At 33.1% G+C, this 12,233-nt stretch overlaps 1 protein-coding gene across 1 annotated transcript; it reads left to right on the forward strand.

Annotated features, from left to right (window-relative positions):
- Nucleotides 1-209: 209 nt before the first annotated feature.
- Nucleotides 210-11,109, forward strand: LOC117329050. Its single transcript, XM_033886747.1, has 7 exons — nt 210-411; nt 4,410-4,588; nt 4,949-5,157; nt 6,109-6,170; nt 6,731-6,856; nt 7,322-7,687; nt 7,834-11,109. The coding sequence occupies exons 1-7, from the start codon at nt 396-398 to the stop codon at nt 8,124-8,126; spliced, it is 1,251 nt and encodes a 416-aa protein (XP_033742638.1). The 5' UTR covers nt 210-395; the 3' UTR covers nt 8,127-11,109.
- The last annotated feature ends 1,124 nt before the right edge of the window (nt 11,110-12,233 follow it).

The following is a 12,233-nucleotide window of genomic DNA, read 5'->3' on the forward strand; positions in this document are numbered from 1 at the left end:
AACATGTATTTGTATGAAATCAACCATATTTCATAACATAATACTCTTAACGAGGCCGGGTTGTCAAAACAGCAGTATGCATACCTTACATGATGTTGTTTTGATAGTCGAATACAAAACACGTATCTAAAAACCTGTAAACAACTTTGGTGACCTTGCCGGGTGCGGCGGTCGCTCGATCACATGACTGGAAGGTGACATCTTATCTAGGTATACACTCCTGTACATACACAGGTGTATTGTACCCTGTCCATCTGATCACATGTACCATATTGTATCAGCCATATTCCTACTCAGTGTATAGACAGTTGTGCTTGCTGTAATTTATGATTCCGACCTGGAATGTTTATTCATTTTGATCCATATTTAAGAGGGAAAACACGACGTAAGCTGGAATGCAGTTTAGATTAGGTAAGTATAACTTTATTATCTTTAACCATTGGACAAAACAGCTATAATTAACACCAACGAAACTACATGCATGTATGTATCTAAAACTGTATGTGATTTGGTTTTGATGACATGCGATTTTCATACAATATATAATACCTAACGAAGTAGTAAACTAGAAAGTTCCCTTTTATTGGTGCTTTGATTAGGCCGGTACCTCTTGTAGTGACCCCAACAATAAGTGACCTACTTTAAGTTCTTCACGTCGGCTTAGCAGTGGTAGCATTAATATTAACAAGTGTATTTATTGCACATTCATCTATTTGAGTAACTTGGGAGTTGTATTTTATTTATTTGTTGTTTATCTGTTTATTTAAATAATTACAAAGGAGTGCTTGTCAGTAATGGCCGCGGGCACGAAAGGGAATTCCCCACTGTAGTGGGTTTCCAACATTCGGTGCATAAAAACATTTAGATATTCTGTAGCACTTCTAATACCCTTTACTTTTGATCAAAATATCAAAATCTCTGTAGAATAAAAATACCGTCATCCTTCATAATTTTGAGGTGTTACTAAAAAAGCATTTGGTAGGATAATAAAGGGACTCGTATTCTTACACGAAGAGTTTCGGGTTGGGGTAGATGTATTCGCTTAATACATACATGATTTGGACGGAACCTTTCGTAATATGCATACAATATGTGCGCCTGATAGTGTATTCTATAAGATGAATACTACATCAAGTAGATAAATGATATCATTTTTTTATGATGTACATTTTTTTCGGAATACAGATCAAGTTATGGAAATTGTATTCCTGCTATGTGCAATATCTGCACTAAACAAAACTTGAACTCGTTGTTAGTACAGTGTCACCAAGTACGTACCCACAATACAATATAGTAGGTAGACTTTAAATCTAAATGGTATGTATTATCACTGTGCTTTATACGACATCCGTCACGTCAAGGTTTAAACTTTTATTTCAAATGTCCTACATGTATGCATGATTTTAGACGTAACGGTAAGGAGAAATAATTATCAATGTGATGTGTAAAACTGTATTGATATTTTAATTACGTATTACTTTGTAAACTGTACACACAAAATATAAATATATTTTCGCCATTGACCCGCGAAAATCTACAAAATAAACAATATAAACTCTAACAAAACATGAATGGATGAGGAACCAAGCGACACATTTTCTGTTTTCTTCAGACAAGTTGACGGCTGAAATACACGTACATCTTTAGGATCCATCGCTGAGCTACATACATGTTTACATGGATATGTAACCTTTGTATATTCTGTGCATGACCAGACAAGTAATCACAATAAATGATTTCCTTACAGAAGATTTGCCATAAATAAAATATAACAATCCACACTAGAACAAGTATGTTTTAACCTCACAGAGAGACAGGCATTCAGTAATTGGCGACACACCCAGAGAGCTGAACCTAGTGACGTTGTATTTTATTATCACACACCAGCTTTTAAGATGACATTAACATCATCGTCAATTTAAAACATTTTAAGATATTGCCGAAACCAAGGTCTAAATTTACAATTGCAGGCAATAACAATATTTTCATTTTGCTGAATTTTGATAATCATTTCTTTGTCCAAATGTTCATCCACATTATCAATAAATGATTGAACTCATATCGGTAACATTATTGAATTATGAAATTTGTTTTATGAACTTACTATTTAAGCAACTATGAGAATGGAGTGATGGTAATTTGTATATGTGGTAAACAAACAATGAAACTGTGATATAATTAAAGTTTCGACGATGATACATTACATTACTGCTGTTGTAAGTAAAACGATGACCTAACAACATTGAAAAGATATCTCCAAACAAGGACAAGGACAATTTTTGTTGTAAGTGTAAACAACTGCGGGGGCGTTGCAGGGTGCGCTGACTACGTCCCAGACATATTTACATATTTACTAGACACATATTCAGCTGTATCTACAGATATATTAGTTCCTATTGGGTCGGTCTTTTTATCCACCATACCATCAATTCGTGGAAAATGAGAGTTGTATTTTTTATTTTGAGTTGTTTTACTGATTCAGATTTCACAAAGTGTACTTGCAATGAACTTTTGGATAGATCTGAAATTTGATAGGACACAATAATTTAGATAGAAAGGACATTTAATAGGATGAAATAATTCAGATATGATTCATTGCTTACACTGTCTTTGGCTCTTAAGTTATTCATAATTTTACAAGAGAAGAATATATAGAGTACATTGTATATATAACAGTGTCTTCAGTAATACCAAATATATTTCACGAGTGGGGCTGCGCACTCGTGAAATATATTTGGTATTACTGAAGACACTTTAAAAATATTAAAATTAGCCACACGAGTGATATATTTGGTATTACATGTACTGAAGATACTGTCAGATAGTGTGTTCCTTAACATTACTCTAAATATATGTATGACGTTTATTATTTTGCTGCATATTAGAACCTTTAAAAATGTTTTGCAAAAAAAATGTCGTTAGTTTTATCAAGCACCCACCAACAATACAATAGAGGAGGTCGATATTGAACCTAATTAGAACTATGATCAATTTTGCTTTACGTAGGTAAACTGGTATAAGACATGCGTCACAACAATAGTTTTCAAATGCAAAATACAAGCTGTAATTATTTCTTTCTTTGAACTGTCCTCATTTTATGATACCTTCCATATCAAGTTTAGGATAAGGTTTTTGTGGGTAGAAACATGAAATAGAAGTATGAAACCTTGTCGGTGTGAACGGATTGTAAAGACATAACGGGAACATAATTATTATTCATTTAAAAAAGTTTCCCTTTTTTAACGGCAATTAACGTCTATTTATGACGATAATCCTGAGGCATCAGCATTTAAAAAATATATTATTTTTAACTGGTACTCGTAGTTAAATTTTCTTAATTTTATACCATATAATCTGATAACATATCGTCATGTCATCTGTTACCTTCTATAAGCATTTAGGACGGACGAAGTGGGTTTGGCTCTACCCGGATATACTTTAAATATACCATTGTAATAGTTATTGGCATACTTCCAAACCATTTAAACTATTGAAGTTCATGTAGTCTATGTTATCAATACCATGTGCCAGCAGTAAATATTATTTTGTTTCATTCTATTTACCATGCACTTTGCTTGGATGGTTTAGTTGTAAAATGCCATACATATATATATGATAACGCAAAATATGAACGCGTTTGAAGAAGATATCATATTATCCGAAAAAGACTTATGGCAAATGCTCAGATTAGGGTTAATTTCTTAAGGAAAGATAGGGGAGAATACTATTCGATTCACGACTGATTCGAATCCTCAGTGAGGACAAGACGCCGTGACAGATGGCATTGGAGCTGTGTAGACCAGCTACTGTACTGTACCATCACTATACAGAAGTCCACACTGATTCCAAAGCTTTCAACAAGACAAGGATATATAGATTTTCAAACGGCATGGACAGAAACAGCATCAGAAACACGTTATCTTCTCTGTGATGATACCAATGCTCAGGTGGAAAAGAGCATGATGTTTTACACATCTAGACTATTTAGTCAGTCCATTTATGGATATGTAAGAGAACATTAAACATACATTTATTCCAAATAAATAAAATGAAAAATCTTTTAGAATGGGAAACTATTTTTGTGATTATATTGTGAAATACATGTACAGGTAGTACAGATACACAAGAAACAGAAACAAGAGAATCAATCACTCTCCAAAGCCAGACTTACATGTACCTGCCTATGGTTCTTCATTGTTTCTGCCCAACGATATAATAGGATATGTTGACTGATTGGGAAGATACCAATACATCCAATATATACAAGAGGTCAATGCAGAATTTCTTTTTTAAATAGTACATTCATGTCAACACGGACAAGTCATTGCAGGACGAAACAGCTGTGGTGCAGTTTTAGCATAATCTTATAGCATATCTAGAAAAACTGGATGATTTTGTTTATATTTCAGATATCACAAATGTAGTGGTGACGGTTCTGATATCATTTACCCTGATTGGATGTCAAGCCAAACCGTTCAAACAAAATAAAGTATATTGTGATCCAGTGGATCACAAATATTATAACCACCAGGTCGATGGATGTAAGAAGTGTGACCGATGTTGGCCGGGAGAAGAACCAGATTTAAAGGTATATATACAGCCATCAGTCGGAAACTTTCTTTTCAATGAGCTACACAGTCCTGTTTTGTCAAATTCTTACATACTTTCGATGATCTGTAATGACAATTGTTCATTTTGCTTTCATACAAAATTAAAAGTTTGCATCTGTATGCAGAAGGACGTTTACCCAACCGGAACAAATGGGCCACATCTCTTTATAAGTTTTCAAAATCTATATTTTGTTCATATTTTGCCCTCGTTTGCTTAATTATTCGTAAAATTACGTTTTCGTTTCCATATCAATAATTTCTGTACTTTTCATATTTTATAGCACTTTTATTCACACACTGTATATTAGTTTACAATATGTAATATTGAACACCTGCAGGGAGTAGATGTAGGTATGGGTCTCCACGGTGCAACTAAATGTCCCAGATGTCGAGAATGTCGTGACGGAACCTTCAATCCTGACGGAGATAAATACTGGAACTGTCTACCCTGTACCGTGTGTGCTGACCTTGGTATGCATGAAGTACAGCCTTGCTCATCAACACAAAACACTAAATGTAACAAAACTGCTCTCACGGTCAACGAAAGGTATGTTATTGATAGTTAGTTGATTAAATATATCTACATATTATGTTATGTGTAAGCAATTAATGAAGAAGCCCGACTTACAGCAAACAAATAATTAGGACAGCCGCAGGATGCCATTTCTATAAAAGGTATTTGTCTACAAAGAATATATGATACTGTAGATAAACTGAATGGGCAGTCCTGTTTCCTGAAACATTTTAAATTTTATATTTTACAAACAATTGGCAAACCAGAAATCGATACATCGATATTCAATACAAAAACTTTGTTTATCTAACTAGATAAATTCAAATATACTACTGAACATGTACCACTTAACATGTTTGTGTTGTCTAACTGGACATGTACCACTTAATATGTTTTTGTTGTCTAACTGGATATGTGTCATTGGACATGTTTGTGCTATCGAAGTACAAATGTACCACTTAACATGTTTATGTTGTCTTAATGGACATGTGTTGTCTAACTAAACATATTTGTGTTGTCTAACTAAACATGTTTGTGTTGTCTAACTGGACATGTACCACTTAACATATTTGTGTTGTCTAACAGGTCATGTACTACTTAACATATTTGTGTTGTCTAACAGGTCATGTACTACTTAACATGTTTGTGCTGTTCTAGACATGTATCATTAAACATGTTTGTGTTACCTAACTGAACATGTACCACTTAACATGTTTGTCCTGTCTAACAGGTAATATGCACTATGCAGATGATTGTATTATTAAAGCTTATATTAAACACACAGACCTACATATGTTTGCATTGTCTTATTGGACAATCATACCCTATATTAAACACACAGACCTACATATGTTTGCATTGTCTTACTGGACATTTATACCCTATATTAAACACACAGACCTACATATGTTTGTATTGTCTTACTGGACAATTATACCCTATATTAAACACACAGACCTACATATGTTTGTATTGTCATACCAGATTAGGACCCAGGGTGAGTGATATCCATGAAAACGTGCAAGAAAGACGACCGAAACTCGAAGGTAAAAAATGTATTGCAAACTTTCAAAAGTTAGATACAGTAATATTTTACGTTGTAAATTTTTGGTTTATTTGTCGGATTTATTCATATCGTCTAAACCATGGATGATACTGGCTATTTCTTTTTTTTAAATGTGTACAATGCAAAAAAAAATAAGCAGACGAATCAGATAAAATAAATATTAAGTAAACCTGACCGTGGAATTGTGGTATATAATATATCATGAAATTCCTTTGTACGCATAAATGTCCACACAATACATTTCACGTTTGATGAAGTTAACTTCAACAAGAATGATAGTGTTGTCAATAACATCTTCATAGAAAGCTTAATGTTAACGTTTTTGTTTTAGCTCATTAATTTACCACAAAAAGCGAATCTAATCAGATAGGAGTGATGAATTGGCGTACTCACAATTCTTGTCATAGAAGATAATATACAAACAGTACAATAAGCGTAATCATTATTTGTGCATAATGCTTTCAGTGCGAAAACGCTAAAATATTATTGCCGCTCAAATAGTAGGCTTCGATTATACGATTGTATTTATTTCCTGTTTAGCCGAGGAATCACACACCACGGAGAAAATGACCGATATATTGATGGGAGTCGTCGTAACAGTGGTGGTGGCATTAGTTATGTGTTTCACATGTAGCCAGAGAAAAAGAATATGTCAGAAATTAAGAGGTAAGAAAATATGCTATCAATAATATCACGCATGACAATTATGGACTTAGGCCTACATAGGCCTGTAACTGAATGTATGTAAGTGTGGAGGTGCTGTCATTGAGTGTAGTGCCCAGGTTAGTAAGTAATTGATACACCTTCTATATGTTGCCCCGTGTACATTGTTATGGATTAAGATGGATTAACACCATGACAATAAAACGAAATTCTGATTAATAAAATAGGGGGGGAAATTATCTCTTTTTCTTATCCATAACGACGCATCGATAGCCTATTTTGTTTTCATATAGTTTAATTATAAAAAAAAAAATGAAAGTATATGCAGGGGTATTTGTGATTGTTAAATTGGCACTTCCCTACCTACAGGCTACGTTATGTACTGTACAATACATGAGCTGACAATAACATACGATTCCTTAATTGTAACAGTGTATCAACTAGAAGAAATGTCTTCTTGTTATTCAGGACATGAATCAACTCTCGATACCGACGAAATGACTCCGTTACATACCACCAGAACTGAACCAGATTGCTCTGAGAAGGAACAGTCTGACAGTTCTGACCTGGATCAGGAGGGGGAGACTGACAACGCTGACGATCGCCTTAGTAGCTTAAGAGATATACGTAAGAAGGAGATGTTACCACTGGTCCCAAGGCGACAGCGATACCATTCTTGCGGGGATTATGAAAGCACCCGCGATGGATGTGATAAATACGTTGGAAAGAATAAAAAGGAAATAGCCGGGCGAACGAATCCTACATTTCAACGACAACTATCTTATCCAGTAACGAACGCAGAGGTCGGAACCACAGAACTACAATTTGGCAATAGTAAGATTTATCTTAATAAAAGTAAAATATAAACGGGTTGATAATGTTGTCGTTGTCGTTGTGGTTGTTGATGCTAGTATTGTCCATGAACATTCTAATTTTAGTATATAATGCCATGTGATGTTTACGTCATTTTGTCGTTTCAGAACGTCCAAGCCAAAGATGCACACACGTCTTATCGAAGCTTCTCGCCCCAAACAAAAAGTACATCGAATTTGCAAATCATATGGGAATCGAAAAACATCAAATAGAACTAATTGAAGAATATCACAAGCAACGCAACTTCAGTGCTGAAGATTTGTCGTATGAATATATATCTAAAGTACTACAGTGTAAGGCTAAACTCAGTTACCACGACATATATAAAGCTCTTGCTTATCTAGGACTACACGAAGAGCTTGCCTCCCTACAGGAGAAACGACGAAGAACATACATGTAGATATGGTTGGTTCTGGTTCGTCGGTACACAATTTATTGACCTCAAAATTTGGTTTTATTACCCGGGAATTACAAATTCCTCAAAGTTTCATGATCAGAATAGGTAACTACCGAGAGGTTAATGTATAATAACGCAGTATACATTTATATAGAATACAGCTGTGCATGATATTGCAATGGTAAGTAAAAGTAACTTGCAACGGAAAGATATATGTATGCTATTACATGTATTACAAAATGTTATTTTTCATGTCTGATTTCCTAAAGATAGTATCACATGATCACATGTTTCCCAGTAAGAAAAACGAACCTGTTGGTTATCAACTAAGATGTTTCAAGGAAATGAATCAAATATGCATTACTTTCCTTGGTATTGTCCAACAGGGTCAAATATCTTGAAAGCTTACGAAACATGACAAGCAATAACTCTTAAGGTTTAAAGTTATTGAATCGATATATATATATATGCTGAATTTATTTTTCCACAAAGCAGTTATTCATAACATATACAAGTAGTGGTTCTATCTGTTTATTTTGAATGTGTGGTGGTTAAAAGACATGGTTTAATATTTACAAATGCTTCACAAAGCATTTGATCATAATATATACAAGTAGTGCTTGTATCTGTTGATTGTTTTGAAACCCAAGACATCGTTTTATAAGAAAACCTTGATCGCCTTTTGATTTCGACCAATACATTTTTTTAATTGACATAAAATATCCATTCCAGACTTTCTTTCTCGGGATGACAAAATTATGTATCGACCTTATCAAAATGATAGTATTGTATATTTGATAACTTCTGTTAAGTTGTATATTTTATTACTTCCGTTAAATTGTAACCTTCTTGTGTGGATGTGTGTTGTATTGGGTGAAGATGAGGGGAAAGATGTTGTGGATGTGGGTATTATGCTGTAACTTAAGGATAGAATATAAAGAGTGATATTGAGTCCAAGAATTGGTGTGTGTATCGTCAAAATCTTGGTATGTCCGTTTAAGTTGTTATCTCCCTAGATATTTCATCTCCATTGACTTAATTTATATACATATTTCTTATACTTCTTCACTTTCAATTGTTTTAGTTTAATTCTACTATTGTTCTGTCTGTATTGGGGAAGACTTATATAGGCCAAGCCTGCTGTCTAACCCATTTGTATAGATGTTATACAATAAAATATGTTGAAATGAAATGAAGTTGTTGCGCAAACGGCGCAATAAAGGACGTTGAGATTCGATGTAGCCATGATGTTGAGTACTGTCGACTTTATAATAATATCCGTTTAGGATGCGGAAATACAGAAGAAAAATCGACTTGGCTTTTTTTGTCGAGTGCTCTCCAATGTATTAATATGTCCGTTTAGGGCGAGGAAGCACAGTCGACAAAGTAATTGAACTGCTATGACGGATGCTTTTCAATTAAAGAATATGTCCGTTTAGTGCAAGGAAGTGCAACAGAAAAATCAATGAAGCTTTTGTGTCGAATGCTGTCCTAGTTATTAATATACGCTCGTTTAGGGCGAGGAAGCACATTCGAAAAATTGATAAAGCTTTTATGTCGAGTACTGGCCAAATCTTCAAAGTCATGTCCGTTACAGTTGTAATGCAAGCAACATAATTTAGGACATCGAGAAGTACGGTCAAGAAATCGATTTAACTTTTATGTCGAATACTTTCCAATTGATGAATATGCCCGTTAAGGAAGCGGAAGTGCCATCAATGAAACGATAATCTTCGTATGTCGAGCAATGTTCAAATTGTAAATATGTCCTATGGAACCGTTGTGTAAGCGGTACAATTCAGGATGTGAAGTACCGTCGAACAATCGATGCGGCTTTTTGTCGAGTACTGTCCAATATAGTTATGTCCGTTTAGGACTTTGAAGTACATCGATTATGTTCTTATTTTGAGTTATTTCCAAAACATCAATATGTCTAAGCTTTTATGTCTAGTATTGCCTGAAAAAGTGCCACTTTGGACTAAAGAGGTTATTTAGGACGTTGAAATACGCTCTGGAAGCTGATGTTGCTCAAAATGAGTTCTGTCGAACATAAAATGCTCGGTTATACATACGCGGTATGCGTACATGTACGTTAGGACGTGGGAATACGTTCGGATAACTAATGTAGCTCATATTGAGTACTATTTAGCATACAGTTATGCAATTTGATGTACGATAAATGCAATAGGTACATGTAGGTAGCAAGCTGGTATTGCTGATGTCAACCGTACTACATTAAAACAATATTTGAATAGAAACAGTATGCCTTATATAGAAAAATAATCTTCTTTGCAACCTTTTATGACGTCACAGCTATGACATATATACTAACTTAACGGATAGCACTTAGTCTTGTCAATTTTGTACTAACATATTATGTCGAGCGAGAAACATATCGCAATTATTAAAGCGACTATATATGTAGATTTCATACTCATGAAACCTCGATTTCTTCTCATGTTGGTATAGATTGCTACACAAACAAAGTCGAATGAAGTCACGTGGTTGCGAGTGACTTGTCCGTGCACAGCGTTCTGCTTACGAAAGATAACATTCCTGTAGGGCCTACCTATTTGTGATATTACTAAACTCGGTTGCGGACACGTTTGTTTATATGATTGTTTTTCAGAACAGTGATGTTTACAGTCATTGTCGCTTTAATATATATGCATGGGACTTGAACAAGTTAATGTGTTTGTACATAGTTCGTACATTTGTTGTAACGATCAAATACATGTATCAAACAATATTTTGCTCTTGATTATTTTAAAATCACTGACCCTACATGCAACCTATTTGTTTATTATGAGCATGTGGATATGTATGATGCGTTATCATTGTATGCTAAATTGTTCATATGTTGACATTGATTTGTACGTCCTTGGAACAAAACACATGTATGATGTTCAGTGACGTAGTTACTAACTAATACTAATACCGCCATGTACTCATTTATTCAAATGTTAATAAAAATATAAGAATGTCATTGAGTGATGTGTATTGTATTCTCTAATTAATTAAATACCATTCAAACTTTGTATTGTATTCCCTAATTAATTAAATACCATTCAAACTTTGTATTGTTTCCCTAATTAATTAAATACAATTCAAACTTTGTATTGTATTCCCTAATTAATTAAATACAATTCAAACTTTGTATTGTATTCCCTAATTAATTAAATACCATTCAAACTTTGTATTGTATTCCCTAATTAATTAAATACCATTCAAACTTTGTATTGTATTCTCTAATTAATTAAATACCATTCAAACTTTGTATTGTATTCCCTAATTAATTAAATACCATTCAAACTTTGTATTGTATTCTCTAATTAATTAAATACCATTCAAACTTTGTATTGTATTCCCTAATTAATTAAATACCATTCAAACTTTGTATTGTATTCTCTAATTAATTAAATACCATTCAAACTTTGTATTGTATTCCCTAATTAATTAAATACCATTCAAACTTTGTATTGTTTCCCTAATTAATTAAATACCATTCAAACTTTGTATTGTATTCCCTAATTAATTAAATACAATTCAAACTTTGTATTGTATTCCCTAATTAATTAAATACCATTCAAACTTTGTATTGTATTCCCTAATTAATTAAATACCATTCAAACTTTGTATTGTATTCTCTAATTAATTAAATACAATTCAAACTTTGTATTGTATTCCCTAATTAATTAAATACAATTCAAACTTTGTATTGTATTCTCTAATTAATTAAATACCATTCAAACTTTGTATTGTATTCCCTAATTAATTAAATACCATTCAAACTTTGTATTGTATTCTCTAATTAATTAAATACCATTCAAACTTTGTATTGTATTCCCTAATTAATTAAATACCATTCAAACTTTGTATTGTATTCTCTAATTAATTAAATACCATTCAAACTTTGTATTGTATTCCCTAATTAATTAAATACCATTCAAACTTTGTATTGTTTCCCTAATTAATTAAATACAATTCAAACTTTGTATTGTATTCCCTAATTAATTAAATACAATTCAAACTTTGTATTGTATTCCCTTATTAATTAAATACCATTCAAACTTTGTATTGTATTCTCTAATTAATTAAATACCATTCAAA

This window comes from Pecten maximus, chromosome 6, assembly GCF_902652985.1.
Source record: "Pecten maximus chromosome 6, xPecMax1.1, whole genome shotgun sequence".
NCBI classification, from domain to species: Eukaryota; Metazoa; Mollusca; class Bivalvia; order Pectinida; family Pectinidae; genus Pecten; species Pecten maximus.

Bases quoted from the DNA above. Each gene is read 5' to 3' on its own strand.
- LOC117329050 (XM_033886747.1), top strand. The intron at 4,589-4,948 runs GTATATATACAG...GAACACCTGCAG, and splicing joins GAGAAGAACCAGATTTAAAG to GGAGTAGATGTAGGTATGGG. The intron at 6,171-6,730 runs GTAAAAAATGTA...TTTCCTGTTTAG, and splicing joins AAGACGACCGAAACTCGAAG to CCGAGGAATCACACACCACG.